Raw genomic sequence first — 13302 nt, forward strand, 5'->3', positions numbered from 1 at the left:
CGATTTTATAAAAGCGGAAGGTGGAATCATTTCAAGGAACAAAACAACCAAAATCAGCCGGACACAATAAGGTCCACGATTAAACGTTTGAACGGGTTCGAGGTGTTCTGTGGTCCTCTGAAGGTTATTTCAGGTGAGCAGTGAGTAACTCCACTAGGATTACAGGAAGTACCGTGTCTTAGTGGGTGTTACATTTCAAAACCAGGAAGTGGAGTGTGTTGCTTGAATGTCTTGGGTGTGGCCATGTGTTGGTTCTCAGAGGTTTTTGAGTCGCAGGTTGGGAGTGATCTTGGCTACGTGACAGACAAATGAAAGGAATCCTGTGTGTGTTTGTGCGTGCGTGTGTGTGAGAGAGAGAGATAGAGAGAGAGAAAGAGAGCGAGAGGGTGTCAAGGCTTACATTCCTTCAGCTGTCCAGACCTTGAGATTAGTGAACCTACTGTGTGAATGATCATGATTAGGGAGGTGGTGGAGGAAGTTGTTTGCCATATAAGCCCGCACTGTTAAGCAGAACGTACACCTGGTTTTATACGTTTCTGTACTTTCTATAGCAACAACTTACACAGGGACTTGAATAGCAGATGCTATTTAGTATTTGTTCCTCTATTCCATTATAAACCGTCTCTCCGTCTGATTGTCTCTGCAGTGCTTCTGTGCAGATTATTTTAAATACTGTAATTACTTTGGACAGTAAAGACAGCCATTGGGTTGGTTGGTTTGTGTGTGTGTGTGGGGGGTGGGGGTGGGGGGCGCTGCTGTGTAAAAAGATTTCGGGGCTCAACCGTGCGTTAACGGCCGTAGCTCGTATACCACACGTCATTAGATCGTGAAGCCGATCCGACTGGCTCAGGTTGCCGTTGCATCACGGTTTGTTTGCTTTTATCTCTTTTTGTGTTTATAGACAGTGGACATCCATAAGGAGAAGGTGGCCAGGCGAGAGATCGGCATCCTGACCACTAACAAGAACACGACCAGGACGCATAAGATCATCGCTCCAGCCAACATAGAGAGGCCGGTGAGGTACATCCGAAAACCGATCGATTACACCATGTTGGACGACGTGGGGCACGGAGTTAAGGTACGTCCTGCTCTTCAGCTGCTGAGATGCTTGTGTGTGGGTGTGTGTGTGTTTGTGAGATATTTGACTCAGGGGAGTTTTAGACGAATCAGTTTGTGCAGTATTTTCTACAAGCTACTCCTACGTTCGGATTAAAGAGGCAGTTATTTCCGTTACGAGTCTTTTAGGAAGCACTTGGATTGCTGTCTGCTCTTTTTCTCTTCTCAATGAGTTATTTCAGTCAGGAAAATAATAATAATAAGCATCTAAACTCCACAGACACGCTGTAGGGAAATTCTTCCTTGTGTTTGTAGTCTTGCCTTGCCCGAAATTACAGCTCATCTCCCCCTGCCACAACCCCCCACCCCCCAGGGCAGAAATCGACAAGAGTAGCAGAGCTTCTCCCTTACCGCCCAGAGCGAAGGAAACCTCCCTTAATTAAATCAGAACCAGACGCAGCTGCTTTTGGACATCTCTCCGAAGCTGCCTTTTCCACACTCCAATCAATCATTGTAATCATGCCTCCGCTGTAGGCTTTACAGCGGTGCCGGCTGCAGGATCAGCCGTGCAGACGGTATTCTGACAGCCTGAATTAAGTGACACGCACGTCTAAAGCCTGTGATTATTTCATCTACAGCGTGCCTGTGCCGTGTTAAGGCTCTGAAATGAGCCTTAATAATAAAAAAAAAAGTAATTTATGCCAATGCATAAAAACTGAAACTTCACAGTCATCGTTTATGCAAATCATACAAACGAAAGCTATACAGGATGCTTTTCCATCAAAGTCTGTGCTCTCTGCTGGAGTTTGTAGCACCATGAACGATTTAATGCCTATGGTTAGATGTGTAGTACGGACAGTACAGCACTCTGTGGTGCCTTGCAAGTATTCAGTCCTCTCGAACTTTTCCACATCTTGCAGTCTTGCACCTTGGAATTGAAATGAAATTTCGGTAACTACTTGGTCGAGCCACCTTTGCCTGCAGTTTTCTTGGAGGTGTCCGTATCAGCTTCGTCTCCGTCCCAGTCCCAGCTTGTTAAACGGCGTCCCCGCAACATTTTGATGATGCTACCGCCAGCATGCTTCACGGCGGGGGTGCTGTTCTCCGCATGATGAGCAGCGCTGGGTTACCGCCGAATGTAACACTTTGTCATAAGGCCAGAAAGGTCGGTTTTGGTCTCATCTGACCAGAGAACCTTTCTGCATATGTTCGTTGAGTCTACAGCATAGCTTTGGGCTAACTCCAAAAGCGCCTTCATGCTACCGCTCTTCCATAAAAAGTCCTTTTAACTTGTGTCGAGCTCAGTCATACAGGCCTGGTCAGCCCCAGCGATAGCAAGTGTGGCAGTCTGTTATCAGGTCTGTTCCACTACAGTAATAATGTATTACATGTGGTTGAAATCAAACTTCCTGATTAGCCACAGTGGTTGTTAAATTGCTGCTTTAAAATCCCCTAGTTTCATCTATTTACAAGCAAGATGCAACACATTTGCAGAAGGAAGTTGAAAAGGCCACCTTTCTTTCAAAATGTGTTACAAGTCATGGTGTTCAGTGTTAGTTGGGGTTTCCTCTCAAACTTTAATTGCTAGTAAGCCGCATGAGTCAGACACCTCGTGAAGATCTCGGCATACGAGTGCATTGATTTTGGCACAATACCTCACTCATCTCGGTCTCATTTTTCTCCTTCACATATGCCTCCTGAACTCAGAGAGTGGTGTGGGAAAATACTCTGCAGTAGTTCTCTCTTGTCCTCAGGCAAAGGCGTTTTTCTGGCTCTCTCCTTCCTCTGAAACGAGTTTCAAACTCTATACAGCCTGCAGACATTCCACCAAAGCCTGACTCATCACATTGGAGGATTAAAGCATCTTTAGCCAGGCCAAACTCGCTCGCCCACTGAGGGTTCACTCTGTTACTGCAAAAGCTGAGTTTTTCGTTGCTAGTCAGCTGAAGATTAATCCAGTCAACTGCTTTGGAAATGCAGAGAAGCTGTGCTTTCTAAAGGATGTCTTAGGTGGAGATAAGCGTTACATTTTCCGCTGTGCCTTTACTCTGTGATGTTGGGTGTTGGAAGAAAAATATTTCTTCCATTTACACGTCATTTAAACACTAACTCTCGGCTTGCTTCATCCCACACGTTCCCATATGTTTGCAGCCAAGTTGGTAGAAGTGACTGGTCTGGTTTTACCCCAGTCTAAATAGAGCCTCACACATGTCAGGGCAGGTTTCACTACATTTACGTTTACTCATTTGATACTCTTACAGAGTGACTTACAAGTACAAGTTGCCAAAAGAATTTTGATCAGTTCTGCCTGCTACTGTTGAAAGATTGACCAATCTCTCCAGTTCCCGCTGCTATTTTTGTTTGTACCCGTACACATTATTTTCATACAAACTTCATTTGGCAGACCCCATTATCCTAGAGTGGTTTACAAGTACATCAGAAATCAGCTTGAACTGAACTCCAAAATGAATTCTGGCCAATCCCGCCCGCTCCTGCAGACATTCCTGGCCAATCCCGCCCGCTTCTGCAGACGTTCCTGGCCAATCCCGCCCGCTCCTGCAGACGTTCCTGACGAATCCTGTCCATTCCTGCAGACGTTCCTGGCCAATCCCGCCCGCTCCTGCAGACGTTCCTGGCCAATCCCGCCCGCTCCTGCAGACATTCCTGACGAATCCTGTCCATTCCTGCAGATATTCCTGACCAATCCCTCCTGCTACTGCAGATGCTTCTGATCAGTCTGGCCTTCTCCCACAGACATTCTTGATAGGTCATGCCCACTCCTGTAGAACATTCGAGGAGTCCCTCCAGCTCCTACTGCTGTTCTTTCTTGTGCCCATATGTGTTCTTGTAGTTGGACATGGATGTTTCTATCTTCCAAAGTACAACACCGACTTAGACCAGGTTCCAGAAGATGAATTAATACATGACTGAATGAGGAAAGCCCAATTTTCAGCACTGAACGATCACCGTACCATGTCCAACACGCTCCCATGTTAATCAACATGGCCTTCCTTCGTCTCACAATTGTCATATCTGTTTGTCCTCTCCCGCCCTCGGAATGGAGTCCGACAGAACCCCATTCCCGATGCAATCCTCTATCCTGGCATTTAAACCCTAATCACTTGCATAAACCTTAACTGCTGATTTTTCCCTTTACACCCAGCCAGTCCATATATATATTTTTTTATTATTTTTTTTTTTATTTCACCTTCCTACACACCGGAGATGGCCAATCAGTCATTTGTCCTCTACATCTGGAGCCTCACTCATTTCCTCACTTGTTTCCAATCAATATTACACAACAGAGTCAGATCGTGCTGTAATCCCTTGTTCATATTTCACTCGTACACAAAGCCCTAAACCTCAACAAGGTTATTTACTTTCCTTATGACCATTTGAGCTTCTGTGAAACCAGGTAACATCAGCTATTAGTTGAAGTGCTTTTACTCCAGTATGAATGAATGAATAATGTTGTTTTCTTCCATCACAGTTACCTCATTGCCCACATTAGAGCATGCATTATTGACTCAGCACTGGATTCTCTGGTTGTCATGATCATTTTAATCTCTTTTTTTTGTTACTCCCTACAGTAAGGTCTTGGCTTACCTTAGAATTGCATTCGGAGTAAGAAAGATTAGTATGTTGTTGGGCGGGTGCTAAGGATAGGATTTGGCATGTTGAAAGGGCCGAAGCTCAACACTGCCACTAGGGATCATTGGACAAATAGTTTTTAGTGTCGGAAACAAGAATTTTACTCCTTGCTTTTATTTTATTTTCTCTATGAATTTACTTTCTTTGCATATGTGACCATAAACATTAAAAGAAGGCTTGGGACTTGTCCTTTGAGGCTTGTCCTTTGTAGATAAATGGCCAAGCAGTAATCACTTTTTTTTTTCAACAAAGTAGTTATTTCTTTATATCTCCAAATAAAGGCCTCTAATATTAATTGACATTAAAGAAGTCTTCCACATATTAATGTTGTTTCATTTGTCTAAGGTTCTCCAAGACTTTGATTAAAAACAGATGAGCCTTAAAAGTTACAACTGCTGCTAGGAAAACAAAACTCACAGCTAGCTCAGGGCAATGGGGTATGAAAATCTGCCACTGGTTTTAACAATTATCTAAAAACAACAGCGACAGAATAATTTGTAGCATTTGTAGCCATGTACACTGCTTTCAGCGAACCTGGTTCAGCTCTTCAGTTGATTTACAACTAGTGTTAATGGTATAGTCCTGTCACTTACCACACGAGACCAAGTGGCAAGTCACTTTTACCCTCAAATCCAAGTCGAGTCTCAAGTCACTTTTACCCTCAAATCCAAGTCGAGTCTCAAGTCACTTTTACCCTCAAATCCAAATCGAGTCTCAAGTCACTTTTACCCTCAAATCCAAGTCGAGTCTCAAGTCACTTTTAAATCCAAGTCGAGTCTCAAGTCACTTTTACCCTCAAATCCAAGTCGAGTCTCAAGTCACTTTTACCCTCAAATCCAAGTCGAGTCTCAAGTCACTTTTAAATCCAAATCGAGTCTCAAGTCACCTTTACCCTCAAATCCTGGTCCTGTCTCAAGTCACTTTTACCCTCAAATCCAAATCGAGTCTCAAGTCACTTTTACCCTCAAATCCAAGTCGAGTCTCAAGTCACTTTTACCCTCAAATCCAAGTCGAGTCTCAAGTCCCCCTCACATGCAAATCACTTAAGTCAACTCTCACATCACTTACCATAGTGTCAAAATCTTTGATCACTAAGTCATAGATCCCTTAGTGTCAAGTCCATGTTGAATCTCAAGTTACTTGGACGAGAGTCAAGTCGACACAGGCAGTGAAGCAATTGCACTCGCTCTGTTTTTCCACAAGTAGCTTGTGTTAACTACCAGAGATGGGGTCATTCCTTATCCGTACATCCAGTAGTTTAACACTACTGTTTTTTTGTTTGTTTGTTTTTTTACAGCAGGAAAAGTACCGAACTGCAGAGCAGTAATATTTTAGCACCCATCCCCATTTATCTAGAGGTTGAAAAACAGTATTGATATAAGTAATTTTTGACCTGCTCGTCTGTCTCTTTTTCGTTCTGCCTCCTCTTATATTTTTCTCTTTCTCTCTTTCTCATGCCTGCATTAGTGGCTAAAAGCCAAGGTAAGTCCTCTTTTATCAAGTGCCCCAATCCCGCTGTAGTTTGTTACTGATTACCCGCTTTACCCTCAACCCCCGTCTCCCTTGTAGTTCAATTTAATTCCCCCTAATATCACGTGGTCCACATAACAGGGCTGGGCGATATAACCGAGCAGTGTTGTTATTGTTATTGTTATTGTTAAGGGTGTATGACGTCGTGAAAGTGAAAATCCGAGACCATGTTGATCGGATTTACAGCTGATTGGCGAGAGAGCAGTGCCGACAAATCCAGTCTTGTTAACTTTAGTGTCTCGTTTACGTCGTATCGCCCACCCCTACGCGACTCTCCGTCTTAACACAAAATAGCTCCTGCACATGTACTTAAAATGACCCTTTTGTAGGCTGTGTGGGTTTCCCAGACTCAATGACTGCTTTCATAGAGCCTTGAACAGTGCCAGTTATTTATCGAACATCGCACAGTAGCATCCTAATGAAAAATAGGATTGCCGATCCAACATCAGTAACATGATGCGTGTCGAATATTTCATCCTAGTCATAACATACACTGCAAATGTGTGTGTTTTAGCCACTGTAACACCCAGTTCACCTGGTCAGGTGATACTCACGTTTTTTTTGAAGCGAGTGTGGTGTGCTAAAACAAGATTGTCCAACTTCTAGACTTTTTTTGATCCAGGATTAGAAAGCCGGGAGATATCTACAGCCGGTTTTTAATAGCGAGGTCTGGGAAGCTCAACATTTGCCCCATTGTTCTGTTGTCCTTGTTTACAGTTTGTCTGTGAACGTCTGATCAAACAAGCACTCATGCTGTTTTTAACTCTCGCCCAATCAGCAACATGGAAACAACCAATCAGTCAGAGGAGGAACGCTATCGAGGACCAATCCGCCGACACAGAAGCCACCCAGTCCGCCCATGGCAGGGCGTGGCACTCTGGGGTAAGTAGCAGTTTACGAACGGAAAGAAACCCAACACGATGTTATAGAGAAATAAGAGGATGGAGCCTGAAGTGGATCGTTTTCCTCTAACAACACGTTTTATACAACAACTTGTACACCAACTTTTTTTTCATTTATTAATCATCAATGTAATTTTTTTTTTTATCCATTTCTAGTTATATTATATGGGATTAAGTGTAATTAATGGTAGACAAAAGCTGTGATGATTTGTATTATTTATTGTAAGATTTTCATCCAGATTTACACTTGGTCCCTCACCTCTCAGGTGTTCCTCAACTTTTTTTCTTCAACTCCGAAGTACCGGAGATGTTAGATACCGTATGTGATTGACAAAATATCTAAGAATTTCTTCGATTTATTTAATAAATAATTTCCTTCTCTCTTTCTCGCTCGCTCCCTCTCTCAGGCGTAACACTTCGTATAAAACTCTTGAGCCAGTAAAACCTCCCACAGTGCCTAACGACTACATGACCAGCCCCGCTCGCCTCGGGACGCACAGCCCGGGACGCACGGCCTCGCTCAGCCAAAGACCAAGAACCCACAGGTAACACACACACACACGCAGCATCGCCTCATGGTATTTAGAAATACTAGTCTATCGTTAATATCTCAGGAGTGGTGTGGATTGACAGATCCTGTATGTACACCGTCATTCTCACTTAAGTGTGGGTGTGTTAGTGGACAAATATGTCTGATTTATGTCGCCTCATTAGCGAAAACATCCGAGTGCTGGCCGAGGAAGGTATAAATACACCGTATTTGGTAAGTAGTTAGAAAGTGACTCGGATCTGTTGATTTGAACTCCGTCCTCCAATACCTTTCCCACTATAAAAAGGACCAGTTCCTTGGATTTCCACCATAAAGTGCCGATGCTGTGCGCACAGTACCCATGATTCTTGCTCTTGGCAGACAGGAGTGCAACTCGATTTGGTCTCCCGCTATCGTAGCCCATCCTCCTCGAAGTTTCCATGTGTTTCCAGATGCTTTTCTGCTCACCACGGTTGTAGAGCGTGGTTACGACCGCTTGTGTCTGTGCGAGTTTATGCATGGCGCTGCTGCCACGTGATTGGCTGTTTGGATAAATGCATGAATGAATAGGAGCGAATGCTGCAGCCTCACCTCGATGCTTTCACTGTATAACACTCTTATCCTTTCTCTTTCATGGCAGGAGAGTGTGATTAGCATAACTGCATAATGTACAGCCAAAGCGTCATGGATAGAGTTTGAAAAGAGAAGTGTAATAAACTCATTAACAGGAATAATAATAGTAGTAATAATAATAATAATAATAATAATAGCAGGGATGGAGCACAGTTAGGGTGTAACCCACTATATCCTGGGTGGTGTCATGGTGCTGTATAGTTTGTGGTGAGTTTTGTCAGGAAATGTGTCTCTAATGTTTTTCTAGATGATGTCAAGGTTAGGGTTATGGGTAAAAAGTAGAAAATATATATATTTTTTCTAATACTATGTTGCAAAACTTAACTTCTAGTTTTTGTTTGATGGTTTTTTCCCCAGATCCCCCCCTCCCCCCTTTTTATTGCTGTGCCGTATGACAGTTTTGCACTTTAGAACAGAAATGATTTAAAGCTGCTCTGTGATTGGCCGGAAGTTCTTACCTGGCATGTAAACCTCAGATTTCCACACGATTCACTACGGTTTCATTTTGACCATAATGCGGCGTTTGCCGTGACGCGATGCATCTCATTCTGATTGAATTCTTACACGACATTTTTTGAGAATGATCGATTTAGGATCGTTGCCATGGTTTCTGTGAATCGACGCGTCGACGCCCGGGCGTTCCAGCCCCAGCTCTTACTCTAGCAGCTGCACGGTTGAGAAGCCAGATCGTGGAAATATGGAGACAAATATCCATCAAAAGACGTTCGTCTCTTGTCAGGTTGCCATGGTGATGGGAAGAATCAGATGGAAAATGGTCCTGTTTCTCACAAACATCTTTATGAGAAAACAGAGAAATGAGAGGATGTCCGGGGCAGAAAGACATACCTCTTCTTCAACACGTCTTTTTATCATTTACACTCTCTCTCTCTCTCTCTCTCTCTCTCTCTCCTCATGCTCTAACTCTCTCACCCCCTTTTTCTCTTTCTCTATTTCTGTCTCTCTCTCGCTCTCACACCCATTTTTTCTCTTTCTCTATTTCTGTCTTTCTCTTTCTCTCTCTCGCTCTCACACCCATTTTTTCTCTTTCTCTATTTCTGTCTTTCTCTTTCTCTCTCTCGCTCTCACACCCATTTTTTCTCTTTCTCTATTTCTGCCTCTCTCTCTCTCTCGCTCTCTCACCCCCTTTTTCTCTTTCTCTATTTCTGCCTCTCTCTCGCTCTCTCACCCCCTTTTTCTCTTTCTCTACTTCTGTCTTTCTCTTTCTCTCTCTCGCTCTCTCACCCCCTTTTTCTCTTTCTCTACTTCTGTCTTTCTCTCTCTCGCTCTCACACCCATTTTTTCTCTTTCTCTGTTTCTGCCTCTTTCTCTCTCTCGCTCTCTCACCCCCTTTTTCTCTTTCTCTATTTCTGCCTCTCTCTCTCTCTCTCTCGCTCTCTCACCCCCTTTTTCTCTTTCTCTATTTCTGTCTTTCTCTTTCTCTCTCTCGCTCTCTCACCCCCTTTTTCTCTTTCTCTACTTCTGTCTTTCTCTTTCTCTCTCTCGCTCTCACACCCATTTTTTCTTTTTCTCTATTTCTGTCACTCTCTCGCTCCCCCTTTTTCACTTTCTTTTCTGTCTCTCTCTCTTTCCCCTCCATCTCTATTTCTCGCTCTCTGTCTGTCTCTTGTCCAGTCAGTCTCCCCCCCCCCCCCATCTCTCTCTCTCTCTCTCTCTTTCTCTCGCTCTCTCTATCTCTCTCTCTCTCCCTCTCTCTATCTCTCTGTCTCTTTCTCTCTCTCTCTATCTGTCTCTCTCAATTCAATTTCAATTTTCGATTCAAAGTCCTTTATTGGCAGCATAGTTTACATACAATTATTGCCAAAGCTTCAATATAGATAAGAAAGGAGACTTAATAATCTCTCTCTCTCTCTCTCTCTCTCTCTCTCTCTCTCTCTCTGCAGTGGTAGCAGTGGGGGTAGTGGCAGTCGTGAGAACAGCGGAGGCAGCAGTATTGGCATTCCCATCGCCGTGCCGACTCCCTCCATCCCTAACTCTGGCCCAGGTACAGCTCATTCTCCTCCTTTCCACTTCCTTCTCTCCTTAATATCATCACACTGAACCTCTGGGTCAAGCACGTATACAACCCTCTCCTTGTTTCATTTCATCGTGAGAGTGTCTGTATCCTTAAACAGCTCCTTTTACCCATTCCAGCCTTTATTCTGCCTTTGTCTTCAGTTCGGATCATTTAATCAAACTTCAGTTAGAAACAGGATACTTGGGGGGGGGGAATTCACTCTGACCAAACAGCAGAGTGTTATCAGTATTTGGTGTGTGTGTGTGTGTGTGTGCGCGTGTGTGTGTGTGAGAGAGAGTTATGAGCTGAGACCAAAGTCCATGTTTAATCAGTTTAATGTGCTCTCTCTCTCCCTCCAGCAGGTGTTCTTAACCCTTTCATACCCGTTTATGAGATATAGAAAACACACAGATCAGCAGAGACGAGAGCGGATACTAAAACATCCACTCTGTCTGTACAAGTGTTAATGATTAATGCCGTGTTTGTCTCCCTCCCGCAGCCTGAGTGGCCTGTTTGAGTGTGTAAGAGATGTTTGGTAGGAGGAAAGCAGGTGAACAGACAGACACGGGGGTGGGGGGTGGGGTGGGGTGGGGGGGTTGTAGGGGGGTATGTGAGTGATGCACAGAGTAGTGTACAGAGGGAGGAGAAAAGAAGTGCAGTGTGACGGAGGGGGAGAGAACAGAACCATGGAAACTCCCTTCATTATTGCAGCTGAGTAACTGTGTGTGTGTGTGTGTGTGTGTGTGTGTGTGTGTATCAGTGTCATCTCATGTGGTTGTGCTGTATTCATTACAGTTCCTTCAATGTTTGCTCCGCCCCCACCTCCGCCTCCACCCATGTTTGGGGCCCCAATGGCTATAGGTGAGACATCTCAGCCGTGTGTGTGTGTGTGTGTGTGTACTTTATATAAGTAAATTAGGGTTTAAAAGTCTCCCCACAACCAAGAACTGTTATATTCTATCATCTTAAAATGAAAGATTTTAAAAAATAAAATAAATGAACACAGCAAAACATAGAAATATCCATTTATCATTTATTGTTAGGATTTTCTGCAAATTAGAACGTTCTTACTTTTTTTCTTTCTTTCCTAGTATTCGCTTTCGCACAATTTTGCGAAAAAACATCAACGCGAACGTGGATCGAGGTCGGATAATATTTTTGTTTCATTTAATTAGTATGTTGTATTCGCTGCTGTACTGTATATGTTACGTAATCAGTAAAGCATGCTCGCTCGTGTTAATAGCTGTGATCCGACATTAAAGGCGCGTTAGGTACGTTTATTCTAACGAAGTCACGAAGCTCCGCCCCCAGAATCTTAGGTGGTCTGTGTAGTGTCTGTAAAATGACCGACAGACCAGAAGTCCGTTTTCCGAACGTCTTTTTTTCCGGGTTATTTGTACACGTGAGATACTTTAAAAAAATAAAAATAAAAAATCCATTGCACCTTAACATGGATTCATTATCTTCCTCGTTAAATGTAAATGCATGTTTTTTTTAATCCCTTATTTTATGAGAAATATTATTTGAATTTGAGAAATATCATTTGGAAACGGTTGTATTAATCGCTGAAGGGAATGTAAGCAGCTCTCTGGCGTGGACTTTTAGACCCTACGGGAGGTGGAGGTGGAGGTGGTGGTGGAGGTGGTAATGGTGGTGGATATTTTAAACCAGTGGTGGTGGGTATACGTCTAGATTTCCAACACTGCACGACGACGACGGCAGAATGTTTGTGATGTAAACCTCCTGATTCTGTACAAGGCTAACGTTGCGTTCGGCTCACCCCGGAAGTGGAAAGCCGGAACTTTCCACCTGTGCGTTTGAGCCACAAGTTGGGAATGCCTCCGTGTTCGTCTTTGTCTTAGCTAACTGTGGCCTGAGGTATATTTCCCGCAAAGCAGCGAACGGTATGTCTAGTGTATACGATCGTGTTCTCGGTTTTAAGGTAAGGAGTCTTACTGTGAGCAGCCATGTCGCCCCGAGTTCCCGAGCAGGTGCTCGGAGTTTAAGGGGAATTTTTTTTTTCTTTATCATCACTGCAGTGAAAATTCTTCAAAGTGCAGGATCATTTAAAGCCGTTAAGAAATGAATTCCGGGTTCTGATTGGCCAGAATTGCTAATTAAGGAATAAGACACAGGTACGTGGTCTTCTAGTAAAATACTAAACCATTGAGCGGTTGTGGTCGTAACCCTGAAGTTGATCCGTTTACCTTTTAACAGCACGTCTGAACGTGTTTTATTCCTCTTACACCGTGGATATTTCCCAGTTACTACTTTTTCTTTCATTATCAAACGACACGTTATTCATTCGTGGTTAGATTTAACGGCGTGGCACGTCTGTGAGCCACGTTTATTTCCTGTATTCGCAGCTATAAACAACAAAACGGTCGCTCCCTCACAAGCTTCTGTTCTTTCTTTCTCTTGAAGTTATTAAGACCAAAAAAAAAAAAAAAAAAAAAGCAGTTATGATACAGAGAACTCTTCAATGTTGTGGAAAACAAGAAGCAGCCGTCCCACTTCCTCTGTGCCAACTGCGGGTCTGTTCTTCACAAAGGAGAGCTGAAAACTGTGGAAAACGTCCCCAGCGAGCATTCCAGAGCTTCCGAAGGGGCGCTGAGGACATAATCGACCCACCTCGTCTTCCCCGTGCTCGTCTTTCTGCTCTACATCTCTCTCTCTCTCTCTCTCCTGCTGTTTGTTTATTGTGGATGACATGGGGGTTTGTTTCCCTTCCGTACGAGGGAAGCGAACATCTCGGTTATCGAGCATCGGAAACAGGAAATGCCCTTCGAGGAACACGTATCCACACGGCGATCTGTATAAACACACACAAGGTTGTTTACAACACGGATAATCTTGAGACTCGGGGGGGGGGGGGGGTTTCTTGTAACGAAACGAGTTACAAGTAGGCGCCATCGTGACGCGATGCGATCTTGTAGCCGTAGCTAGCTGCTCTTAACCTTTAAACAATAAATAAATTCTCCGTTTCT

At 43.8% G+C, this 13302-nt stretch overlaps 1 protein-coding gene across 9 annotated transcripts in view; it reads left to right on the top strand.

Moving 5' to 3' along the window:
* Positions 1-13302, top strand: part of abi1a (abl-interactor 1a) — a 53127-nt gene that overhangs the window by 29415 nt on the left and 10410 nt on the right. For 4 of the 9 annotated variants that reach the window (XM_017481643.3, XM_017481675.3, XM_017481683.3 and 1 more), the window contains exons 3-8: positions 902-1078; positions 6175-6189; positions 7016-7119; positions 7547-7684; positions 10203-10303; positions 11111-11176. In XM_017481643.3, the coding sequence (XP_017337132.1) occupies positions 902-1078; positions 6175-6189; positions 7016-7119; positions 7547-7684; positions 10203-10303; positions 11111-11176 (601 nt within the window). The remainder of the gene's footprint in view (positions 1-901; positions 1079-6174; positions 6190-7015; positions 7120-7546; positions 7685-10202; positions 10304-11110; positions 11177-13302) is intronic. The other 5 variants (XM_017481661.3, XM_017481679.3, XM_017481669.3 and 2 more) reach the window with 3 other exon arrangements.

Source organism: Ictalurus punctatus, chromosome 1 (assembly GCF_001660625.3).
Source record: "Ictalurus punctatus breed USDA103 chromosome 1, Coco_2.0, whole genome shotgun sequence".
Lineage (NCBI taxonomy): Eukaryota > Metazoa > Chordata > Actinopteri > Siluriformes > Ictaluridae > Ictalurus > Ictalurus punctatus.